Genomic DNA, 12,694 nt, shown 5'->3' with positions numbered 1-12,694 from the left:
GAGAATCTTCAGCAGCAGGTCAACTTGCATCTAAACTTTGCATTACAGAGGGGACTACACTCAGCTTCATAGTCAGATGACTCTGAGAGCTCCAACACGAGTATTTTACCCAGGATACAAGAGTTATATGAAGCCTAATATACTCTATTGTCAGTGCTGAGCTAAAAACTGAGAAAAGCTGTACTCTGTGCTTCTTTCACCACTCTTCAGATTGATTATTTTATGAGGAAGCATAGATCACTGAAGCCTAATGCAAAGAGGCAGCAAATGTGCTTCATATCCAAATAGAACACAAACCACAGCACATATTGGATCACAGTATAATTTCTAAGTGTCATATAATAGCTAATCAATGAAATCAGCATTTTTTATCACTGTAAAGTCACAGCTTCTCTACATACTGGAATGATTTATTTTATTGGTTGTGACCACTGTTATTTGCATGACCAAGTAAGATGTCTAGACGATGTGAGCATGTAGGACAAACATCACATTCACAGCCACAATTTCCTCACCACTGTAGCCAGAATTAACTTTTCAATCTCTTGTCTAATGTAACATTTATAAATAGATGGAAGCCATTATCATTCTGGGATATCTTCTTCTGTGCTGAAGAGTCAAGTGCTCATTGCTACATACAGAAAGGCTTTGCATTATTACCTGTACTCTTGAAAGCTATCATCCTTGCTGTTTTGAAAAGGTTAATGCTGTTTATATTATCCATGTCTAGAATTCCAGAAGGAATGCATTTTTATGACCTGCTCAATGTTCATTAAAAGTTCCAGTTTTGTTAAGGGTAAAATAGAATATTGCTAATTACAGCTTTTAACCTCTAGAATACCCATATTACTCAAACAGAAGTGAAAGGAATAATTTGAAAGTGGAAAATGTCCAAGTTATGGGTGTAGTAATACACCACATGCCGTACACTATATAAGAACGAAGATTGCACACAAGATTTTCCTTAGTATGCAAGTACCTACCTAACTGGGAAGATGCTGCAATCTTGTTACAAAGGTTTCATACCTTCTTGGACACAGCTCAGGGGCAGCTCCTCACAGCACTGACTCTTTCTTCTCCTCAGCACAGCCAACAAACTCCATCGCACCTCTCGGCCAGCCAACCTGCTCTTTTATAATACCCTCTTAATTGGATCCAGCTGTGGCCTATTAAGGGCAGGCTTGTTCTTAATGCTTGATAATTAGCACAGCTGTAACTCCTTAGGGGTGAGATTACCTTCACCACTATCTCTATTCTCCTACCTTCTATCTATCCACAGGAAGATTGCAACACAAGATGGGATTAAGCACTGTCATGCCATTAACCAACACAATTCATCACCAAGAAATAGGATTCTGCTGTCTTGATCACATTATTTTATAGTGCACCAGTCAACCAAAGTCCACAGCAATCAGGAAGCCCTCAGTCTGGATTTTCCAAAAAGCTGGAACTACTACCCATAAGGGCCTCCCCAAGCCAGTGTATCAGTAATAAGGACAATGGTGTTACCTTGTATAAACCCATTTCCTAAGCATGCTGGATGCTTCTAACCCTGGATTTGGTATTAAATATTCTTTCAGTTTTCTACTTTTTCATACAGTCAGTGTACTTACGTCAGTCAAATTTGTTTCTGCTTGTAACACATCTATCCATAACTGAAAAAAAACCCCCACCAAAACTACACAGCTTAAATTTGAGAAGACTCACTTTTTCCCCATTAAGACTTCTCAGCTCTTCACCAGTGTTTCCTAATGTTTGATACATTAAGCAGAAATGTCTGTCCACTCCATCTGTACAGAAGTATGGCATATAAGGCTCAACACACATCCTGTAAAGAAATGCTGTTTTCACCACAGCAAACAGAGACAAGAATTTCTCCAGATGAGCTTTTCCTTCTTCCCCTGAGAGCAGAAACCTAGCAAAGCTTGCCAACAAAGTTAATACTTTGGTTGAATAAACAGTCCCTTAGATTCAATTTTTTAGCTCATGCTCAAGAAAATCCAGCTCTGAGGTGGTGTGTGTAAGCAGATACCTCTCAGCTTTCTGTAAGATTGTCTCAAGTCTCAAGCATAGCCCACACTAACTGCTTTTTTATATGCAAAAAGTAAATCAATTTATATTCACTTTGGAGTAAAAGCCACCTTATCAGACAGTAGAAAGAAGTGATGGCCAGTCTCCTCCTTCCCACTCCTTGTTCTCTATATATGTAGCAAAACACCAAGACTTAACAAATCTCCAAAATCTGATGCCTCCAACTTAAAAAGAAAAATAATTTCAATGGAACTGACCTTCAAGATGTAGCAGAGTTTGTGTGATATGGAAACAGAAAAACATCCAAGCAGTCTGTTTTCTCAATCAAACCAAATAGCTGCTATTCTGATTTTGACCTCCCAATCTAAATCACATATTTATGACTATTACATAATAAGAAGATATAGCAAATATTTGCCTTAGCTTCTTTAAATAAAGCAGCTAACAAAACCAAATTCATCCTGATGTGTCACTGTGATAAAAAGCAGAAACTAGAAGCACCATTGCCCCTTTTAGCCCATAGTTCTGGTTAAAAAAGCATCCACTTGTTCTAAAATTATGGAATGTATACATAGATTGTGAAGTCACTACCGTCTCCACAGTAGCCTAACTTCATATGCAGATCTGCTTTAATAGGCCAGCCTTTTTGCTACTGTCATTATTTTATGTAGTTTACATAAAAATACATTTTATACAGTTTGGAAGAAGGTAATTCACTTTTCTATAATGGAAAACACTTTTCAGCTGTTTCTGGATTCAGATGTGCCCCTTGATCCCAGGCAGTGTGGCAGTGTTACTTCTATGCTCAGTTAAAACCTTTTCCCAGTACCTTTTTCTTCCTCATAACTGACAGCATCAGCTTTTGGTTTGCATCAAGTGAATTTGTTCTCCCTGCTCTATTGTGGCAGCAAATATGCAATTCTATTTCTTTTTCAGATTGTGTTTCAAAAGGAATGTATGAAATACAGCTCCTCATCAGTCTCCTTACTGAAGATCAGATTTCAGTTGTGTAACAAACAGTGACTCTGCATGACATAATGGGGCCTTCGTGTGTGAAACAGCTAAACTGAAACTGAACAAAATATCCTACATCATTATCTGCTTTTGGCTGGACATAGAAGAAATTTGTCTTAGAAAAGAAGTAAAATGCATAAATAATCCTAAAATCAACCAAAAAAGTTTCCAAAGGACTTTAAACAGTATCTTTTTAACCCTCAAGGTGATTTCTAGTTAACACACAGATATTTTACTTACAGTAATAGTTCCTGTCTTGTGCAGAAGTCAGGCTATGGGAGAGGATCACAGTTTACTTTGGATGGGATATCAGTGAAATATTAACAACATCAAAATTTGGTTTTATGCAGCATTTAAAGGCTTTTGAAGAAGAAAGAAATAACTGTTTTCAGACTGGAAGGTTTTATTAAAAGGTTCCCTAGCTTCAACATCAATTGTTATTTTAACTCATCAATTTACATCTGTAGCCATAGAAAGTTCCTACATGTGGCACTTAAGTTTCAGAACATCTAAGAACTTGCTGCTAATATCACCTTCAAATTTTTAGGTACTTGGGAACTCCTTAATAAGCAACTACAGGAATGTATCTCATGAGTCTGTATGAATTAAGAAATTATTTGGGTAAACACAAAACCAACATATAGCATGCTAACAATTTTAAGATCCTCCATCTGCTGAAAATTCTATGTATTCTTAGGCCTAACATCACTGTAATCTATCACTTGTTTCCTAAAAAGAATTAATGAAAATATAAGTTCCTATTTTTTCCTACTGGTTTTATGTGAAAAGAACATATGAGCCCAACATTCATCTTTTCTTCATTTATAATAGCTGCCTACCTACCCTCACTTCAGCCATTTAGCAATCCTGTTATGAAACAGCTGCTATTAGTGAAAAAAGTCCAAACTGGCAGCATTCACAGACCACAGGGAATACAGAGCATTTTAAGATGTTTCTACAACTCCCCATCAATACCCTCTGATGCATTTTTTCAAGACCCTACCTTAAAGCCTCAAACCAGGATTATGCTTCTAAAGACTCAATATCAGAAAGTCTGGCTTTTCTCTTGATTTTCCCATGGAGGACTTCCTGTTCCTCTAGACCAATACAACCTTCTTAAAACATTTTTTTCCACTCTTTTACTGCTGCTGAATCTGATTCAAAAGGGGCCCATCTGTTCCAGCTACATCATCAGGAGAGCTCTGCACTTCCACACAGCTGCTGAGCTTTCTGTCCCCATGCAGAAGCTGGAATTGCTTCATGCACCCCCTTGGCACAGAAATTATGTAAAGTAAATGATAGATCCAAAAACCTATTGCATGATAATTTCTATATTGGCTGCTTCTCTAATGTAAACTCTCCTTTTCTCACATTTTGCAGAGCCCTAATTTGTTCCTTTAATAAAATGCACTATAAAACTTGAGAGCGCAATTTTCCAATGGAAAGGAAACAAAAAATCCCACCAAAAAAACTAATCTTATTATAAATTCCATGAAGCAGTTCAAAAAGCCCAAATAGGTGATTGTTTCTATTAAATTCTATCAACTGCTGGAGCAGTTTCTCCAGGAATTCTAACACTCCCTTAGAATTTAAATGACTTAAGCTCCACGACATTCTGCAGACTGAAAAGCAACTACCTGCAAATGCAACTTGAACCAAATGGGAAATTGCATTTAACAGTGATGTACCCACATCACATGCTCTGAAAAGGGATTCTCTGAGAACACAGATGTACCAGCTTGACCTGAATGCAAGCAGACTGTACTCTCCAAAACATCCATGACCACTTAATTCCTGTACTCATTCAAGGCCCAGGAAGCTTGGTCTGTTCAGCCTGGACAAGAGTTAAAACACCTCCCAGTGCCTGTGAGAGCTCCAAGAGAGCTGGAGAGGGCATTTGAACAAGGGCATGTGGTGACAGGACAACGGGGAATGGCTTTAAATGAAAGAGGGAAGGTTTAGATTGGATATATGGAAGAAATTCTGCCTGTGTGGGTGGTGAGGGCCTGGCACAGGTTACCCAGACAAGCTGTGGCTGCCCCATCCCTGGAAGTGTTCAAGGCCAGGCTGGACATGGCTTTGGGCAATCTGGTCTAGTGGAAAATGTCCCTGACTCTGGCAGAGCATTGGAACTAGATGGTCTTTAAAGCCCATCACAACCCAAACCTTCCATGATTCCATGATTTTTTGGGCATAAAAACTCATTAAACTGCATCTGCATCTCTGCTTTGACAGAAAGTACCTTCTAGATACAGTTTAAAAATAAATTTACTTTTGAGTCATAGAAATCTTTGCAGGAAGTTTTCTTTAGTTTCTTTTTTTTTTTTTTTTTATAAATGAGCCCAAGCAAAATAAGAAGAGTTTTAATTAAGTAAAAATGCACAAAGGTTTTGGATTGTTTTAGTTAAGATACAATGGAACTAAAAAATTAAATTTAAATGGCACAACTTTCTACCTGCATCTGAATGCCATCCATGGCAATCAGCTGGACTTGCTAATGCTTCATAGATTCACTTTCTGGAGAGAAGCTGGCAAGCTGTTTATTGTGGTAGTTACTGTACTATGGAATGGGGGCTTTTTCTACCCCTTCAGTTGATTTTGGGGCAAGTTGTGTCTCATCTCTTCATGCAGCATTAAGTGTTTTCTTTGCACACAGTACTTCTTTACAGTATCTGTGAAAGGTAAAAGTGAAGAATTTATTTTTATTGATAATATGAAATTTTCACAGAGTCACAGAAATTAATTACAACTGAATAGCAGTTATCAGTCTCCCTACCAAATGTATTGCATGCATTTTAGCTCATTTGATCTTGGCAAACCTCAGAAGTTAATAAATTAGTAACCAAGAAACAAAATAAATTATACTAACATATTTTAACAAAATAAAAATAAAGCTCAAGTGAGTATATCCTGGAATCATATTTTACCGATAACAATTTACACAACCTTAGTAACATTAACAAAAAACATTTGAAATGAAGTTTGGGCAACTTGTCCAGTTGAGAATGATGCTGATTCAATGTCAATATTCTGAGCACTCTCATATGAAAAAGCGTTCTATAATCTGACAAATTAAACAACAATAATAAGTCTTCATCGAGTTCAGGATGTAAAATAATTTATTAGATTCTGATCATAAAAAATTTAGCTACTATTCTTGGGTTTTTTAAGCAGGGACAGTCAGAGTGACAATTGAAAAGTGTTCAATAAAAATAAGGCAAGCTTTGTAAATTTGTTCCTTAAAAATCAATGCTGTAGCACTACAAAATCAAGGGTAGCAGAAAAAAATAAACAAGAACTTAGTAAAACAATCACCAAGTCATTTCTTTGCTATCACTTTAGTTAGCCAAGGAAGCACTGGTAAAGCAGTATGAAAGTAAACTTTTTTTTCAAAACTATTAAGAGTTAATTAAGATTTAAAGGCATCCTTTTTTGGGGAGGAAGTGAAGTATGCCCTAGTGATGATAATTTTATATTCTATTGGTTTATGTTTGTAAAACATGAGAGAATAGTGAACCAAAAGCCTGCAAGACAACACGCCTTGACTCTACTGTTTCTGCTCAGTGATCCTCTGGAGGCAGAGCTTCATGTAGGAGTTTTTATTGCGTATTTCTACCACCGCATCTCTGACAAGTTCAATGAACATCTGAGGCCAGAGCTTCTGCAACGATTCATTCTTCATATTGATGTCAGCTGCTTCTTTCACTAAGTTCTCAACGTATGTCTGGCAAAACGTTTTTCTTTCTTTGATTTCCTGCATGAGAGAAAAATTGCACAACATATAAGAAAAAGGGAAAAAAAGTTAAACAAGAGGAATTTCACAAAAACCCCTCTCAAAAAATGAATGAATTCAAGAACATAGCAATTAGCTGTCTGATGCTATTGTGTACTTACTCTCCCTGGTTTTAAGTTGCATGGCCCAGGGTATATGTCCAGACCTTTATGAGTGTGGCCACAGAATCTTAGTATATTCATAATATTCATACTATATTAAATAATTTGTTTATCTGACATTAACTTTCAAGTAATTATATAAATATATGTTAACAGCATTACAATTTGTGTTGCCTTCTGTCATGGCAGTGAAAATTTACAGAAATTATTCAACACTAAACTACTTTTCTTCCTCTGCCTTCCCAGAATTTCATCCTTATTGTACAACAGTTGAAAAGTAGATACTTCTCTACCTGCCCTAACAAGAACCTTGCCATAGAAAAACATGCCAGTACTCATCCTTTTCCACAGTCACTCTGGCAAGTGCTGGTTCCTAATGTCTATTATATTAGATACTGAACCAAGCTGAACCTTTTACAATAATAAAAAGATACTATGCTTTGTGCAACTACTAGCTCTGCATTTTAGTAACTCAAACTGTATTAATCCCTGCTTCTGCTAAGCTTCTATTAAATGCCTTAAGCTTTCAACAGCAAGTTATATTGGAGCTAAATATCTAGCTAGTTTGAATGGCAGCATTGTTAAAAATGTTAGATCATGCTTCAGGCCACCAAAACAAAAGTCTTTGTAATGACTAATAAAGGTGAGAAAATGCTTTCCAGCAGCTAAAACCCCAAACTATTAATCAAAGACCCAAGACTGTCATCTTTAGCAATACACTTCTTCAGCCACATTTGTGATGTTAGTTTGCTGCTGCTGGGGACCTGGAAGGAGTCCTTTTTGCCAGGACTTTAGTGACACCCAGCAGTACCTGCTGGCACATGCACAAATGCTACAGCAAAGGACAAGGTGGGAATTGCTGCACTGGGAAGAGAAAACAACACATTTATTTAATGGACTGTACAAATACTAAGCTTATTTTATTTGATTATACGCTAGTTCCATGGTAAAGGACAACAGGAATACTTCACTGTCTAACTCCATGCCATTCAAAGATTTAAGAGCTATCACAATTTTTGAGACTAAAATGTTTTCTTAATTTAAACTCTCCACACATGCAGTCACTGTCTCCTTTCTATGCTGTGGATCTGAGATAATGAAACCACAATGGAATAACAGATTCAGTGATTACTGAATTTGATTTAATTTCTTGCACTAGAGGATTTACATATTTCCACATAATCAAAAAGCAAACAATGGGACAAATGTGGGAAGCAGAGTGCCTACAGTTAGAACTCACAGTGACTGCTCAGAAGGGAGATTGTGGCTGAAAAAATCATATTCTCCCTGGGAACAATTTCCCCCAGCCCAAGCAAAAGAGTTAGCAGATCAAAAACACAAACTAAAACAAGCGTGACTGATGTCCTTGTCTGAAACAAGCCAGCTTGCAATTGTATTAATGATTGAACCTAGTACTTTGCCTATATATTTATTTTTCTGTAGATTACTTAAAAGCTAAAAAGCAGCTTTTTATTACTACAGCCTGCACTGTCACATGTTGTCTGAAGGTGCTCTTCACCAATTCATTCAGGGAAAATCTAACATGTACAATACACATTTTTCTTCCTAAAAAAATTGGGATATGGATATCACTCCATATGGCTTGTAGGTGAGAATGTATTTCTGAGACTGTGGCACTGTTCAGGAATCGCTTCACCAAAGACAGAAATTGAGCATTTTCCAGTATTCTGAGAAAAGAATGAGTTAAAAGGTTTGATCAAATATGTAAATACGTTAAGCAGGGATCTTTTAAAACCTATTCTCAACAGCACAACTGAAACTTGACATATAGATAAATTCAAAGAGTAGTAGCCTAAGGCTACCCAACAGAAAATGTAAATATTTTGTAATGATATATTTTACCTCAAGCTTTTCCATATGAAAATCTTTTGTCATGTAATTCAACGTTGCTCGAGCTGTGCTTTCCCCTCCACTTCTTCTGTTATCACTGCTTTCCTCACTCCCAACCCCAGATTTCTTTCCCTTTCCCTCCAGCAGGTAATAGAATTGCTTCCTCCTGTGAAATGAGATTTACAATCCTAATTACCAAAAACTTTTAAGTGCAGATGTTTCTAGCTATTGTGAGGGGGGTTTCTCCCTTTGAACACACATTTTTGAGCTTTGAAATACTTTGCATCCTCAAGTTATTCAAAATACCTATGACTCTAGATGTCTTTCATTAATTTGTCTCTAAACAATTGACTCTGATATCTATCACATAGCATCTCCTAAATAGGAAGTCTTGCAGCTTTAACTTTTACTAAGTATTTGTCTATAGAAGACTAAAAATAGGGGAGTTTGGCACCCTTTTTTACAGTACAACTCTTAAATCTGTTAAGCATTAATTACTCACTATAAAATATCCACTAAAAACAACCAGTTCTCCTCATGAAGGTCCACAAGTCTTCAGCAATCCCACTACAAATTCAGAATTGAACATGCAGTTCATTTGTGTGTGCATTCCTTTTCATCTCCTCAGCAGACTTCATACAAGTTCTGGGAAAACCTCTGGCTAATAGATCAGGAGGTGGTAATACTTGTGCATTATGCAGAGGGCCTGCCTTCTAGAAGATAGTATTTGTGACATTTTCATCTTTTTACCTAAAAATAATTTATTATACCAGTGTGCAAAAGAGTTAAACACATGTTCTGGACAAACTCGAGTTCTGTTCCTCGTATTTTACCTGGATTCTCCAAGCAATGAAAGCACGCGGTAATGCGGCAGCTCCGAAGATGCCACGTATGCCAGGATGCCAAAGAGCCTTTCTGCCTTTACAATGTCATTTTCAGTAACCTGTGAGAGAGTGGGAAGGGGAGAAAAAAGAAAAAAATTACATTTCAAAAGTAGCACGTACATATTTCGTTACATATGCACATTGAGAATTAACTGGAACTTTTTATAAAGAACACTGCACACAGATCTGTTGCAGGCACATCTTCAAAACACAGACTTGCTTCTGCTGGCACTTTAAATGTATTTTAGAAGAAACCAGATGAGGTACTGGTGCTTGTTTTATTTCCTGTCATTCTGGATATTTTAATGTATATACATGCTGTCCTGTGCTTCATGATAGTCTTTGTGAAGCGAGGAATTCTAAAAAGGTTTCTTACATTCATTTTCTGAGGGCCAGACATATTAATTCTGCTCCATACTGCATGCACTTACAAAAGGTCTACTGGAAAATTTCTGATTAAGTTATGCTGGAGAAACAGAAAGATTCTGGGCATGCACATGTGAAAAGATAACTTACAGACTCTCTTATTTTGGCAGCATCGTGGAAAAGGTTTTTATAAAGAGAGGCTTTAGAGGGAAATTTTTTTCTCTGTATTTTTCAGCTCCTGAAAATAAGTGTTCACTCATTATATTTCTCTAAATGTCTACCATAGTGTTGTTTCAATATTAAGTTCCAGCTGCTCTTTAAACTAATTTTCAATGGTTGAAAAATTTTCAGGATTCATTTTATACAAAATTGAAAAGCGTAAAGAAAGTGGAAGAGATTCATTCTTTGGTGGTGGTGGTGGTTACTATTTTTTGTTTGTCTTGGCTTGGAATCTCTGGAGACCATGGCCTCTGTTTCTCCCTGATGGCCAGACTATGAACTGACTTCAGCTGCCAAAAGTTTGTTGGCACAGTTTCTGGACTCCTGGCTTTGTACTGAGTGCAGAAGCAATCTTTATGATCACGAAATCTGACCTGGATAACACTGGACAATGAAACTTACTCATTGACTTCTTAATTTCTGGACAAAATTTAATTTCCATTCATCCTATAACATACCTTGGGAGAGCAAGCCATTATTAAATACACTTCAATACCCACAATATTTACTAAGCACTTTCAGACAAACTTTGTATTCTGTTTTATTGAAATGTGTGCATAAAATGGAATTTTGATCCACATTAACATATTTTTATTGTATTCTTGTGTAATGTTTAGAGACTATACAATCTACACTTGCCTAAAGTACACTGCAATAGCATAATGCAGGGGTAAATTCAGTAAAAACACAGATCAGGAAATTAGAAATGCAAAGTCAATTCCATTTTTACAATGGAGTTGTTCATTTTCACTTAAAATAAGTAAGTCAGGAGTAGATGACCTTGCTGAACAGTCTGTAACAGAAGCAAGGTCTAAAACAAAGAGCACAGAAGGCAGCTAGGGAAACAAAGCCCAGTGCAGGCAGAAATGCCTGCTGGAGAAATAAGTGATTTTAATGTATTTATTTATGTTAAGAGAAGCATAAGGACCAGGTCAACAGAGACAGCAATGCTGAATACAGTCTCCAGCTCACAGAAACTCATGTTCCCTATCTTGGTGCAGGGCATTGTTTGCTCCAATAATCACAAAAAGATCCTAACGGTAGTATCACATAAATGTAAGGCTTCATGCCTGCTCCTTGCCAAGTGCACAGGGCAGGCACTGCCTGTGCCAGCAGCCCTGCTCAGGGAAAGGGTGCATCTGTCACACTCTATTCCATACCACTGGGGGGACAGCACTCTGCAGGGCTTGGTGACTGGAAACCTTCACAACTTAGAATTAATCAAGGTTACTATCACTGGGAAGAATTTCAAGTAGTATCTCAATAAAGACAATTGCTTCTTCACAGTTAGTAAAGGTAACAATTGGACAAGGGCACAGAATCATTTGTTAGGGGGAGACCAACACTCAGCTTCTAGCCTGCAATATTAACTGGAATGGTGGGGGGAGGCTGGGGAGAAAATAAAAGGTTTTTTAAAGAGGTTTTTTTTACAGTTTAACAGTGCTACAGTGATGCAATTTATTTTGTTAATTCAGTTAGTATATATTGCTTTTACTTTGCAACTCTGCGTACCTCAGAGCTGGCAACTCAATATTGTCTCCACAAACTCTGCACACAAATGGTGATCAGAATAGCAGAATATGCACATTTCCCTTTCTGTCATCTGGAACTGTTATTTAGGGCTGATCTAAGGTCTGAGAATCACTTCAGGGGTTGTGTTCTTTACATTGAAATATAGGTTTTTATTACTCATGTTAATCCAGTAGGTAATACACATCTGCAAAGCTGGATATCATGACTGCTGCTGTAGGGTAATGAAAAACAGCAATCAGAGCTCATCTCTTTCTTCTGCTTAGCTAAGACACTTTCCAAATGATTAATGACACTAGAAAAAACAACTCTGTACGCACATCTTCATGTAGTGTGGTCTGGCTGAAAAAGTTTGTTGAGGACAAAAATGTTCTTGTCATACATATTTAAGATCTGATATATGTCCTACATAAAATCATGCTGTGCTACATGTGCTCCATTTACTAAATTAATCCCCAAGAACTATTAAATACAAAGTTTTCCCTCAGAGACTGATTTTTTTGACCTTGAGATTGTAACAAAAAGTCTACTTAAACAGTTGTGTTACTTTCTTTCTCCCTGAAGACCAAAGACAAGATTTTTCTATTTTCTTTTCATCTAAATCACTAGCAGATTTCAAAAATATGATGCAGTAAAAAAAGAAATAAACTTTCTATTTTTAAATCAAATTTGAAGAGCATTTTTTCAGCAAAGTACTAAATTTGAAGTTATTCTATATTTTTATGGGATTACTATTGCTGTATTTTCTTCCTTTTCAAGATACTGTGCTGTTGGAGTGAGTCCTATTTCCATCCTTTCCTTGCTAGTTAATTCATTTAAGCTCTTTACCCACTCTTACTCTTCTGAGCAGCTAATCTACGTTTTATACAACTAAAACCAAGTAAACCACAACATCCAGCTTCAGC

The 12,694-nt window shown here is 36.8% G+C and overlaps 2 protein-coding genes across 5 annotated transcripts in view; both read right to left on the bottom strand.

The window, feature by feature from the left end:
* The window catches only part of THSD4 (thrombospondin type 1 domain containing 4), a 272,344-nt gene extending 266,728 nt beyond the window's left edge, over positions 1 to 5,616 (bottom strand). Inside the window, exon 1 of one of the 2 annotated variants that reach the window (XM_064389270.1) lies at positions 5,501 to 5,616. The gene's annotated coding sequence lies outside the window, so the exon portion shown is untranslated. Of the gene's footprint in view, positions 1 to 983; positions 5,194 to 5,500 lie in introns of those variants that run through there. The other variant, XM_064389267.1, reaches the window with a different exon arrangement.
* Positions 5,347 to 12,694, bottom strand: part of LRRC49 (leucine rich repeat containing 49) — a 39,872-nt gene continuing 32,524 nt past the window's right edge. For 2 of the 3 annotated variants that reach the window (XM_064389272.1, XM_064389274.1), the window contains 3 exons: positions 9,624 to 9,733; positions 8,803 to 8,956; positions 5,728 to 6,799 (listed from right to left, as the gene is read on the bottom strand). In XM_064389272.1, coding sequence (XP_064245342.1) covers positions 6,593 to 6,799; positions 8,803 to 8,956; positions 9,624 to 9,733 — 471 coding nt within the window. In that variant the 3' untranslated portion in view covers positions 5,728 to 6,592. The other variant, XM_064389273.1, reaches the window with a different exon arrangement.

This window comes from Passer domesticus, chromosome 14, assembly GCF_036417665.1.
Source record: "Passer domesticus isolate bPasDom1 chromosome 14, bPasDom1.hap1, whole genome shotgun sequence".
Lineage (NCBI taxonomy): Eukaryota > Metazoa > Chordata > Aves > Passeriformes > Passeridae > Passer > Passer domesticus.
Note: the sequence above shows the minus strand (reverse complement) of the source record. Positions and strands in the feature narration are given on the sequence as shown.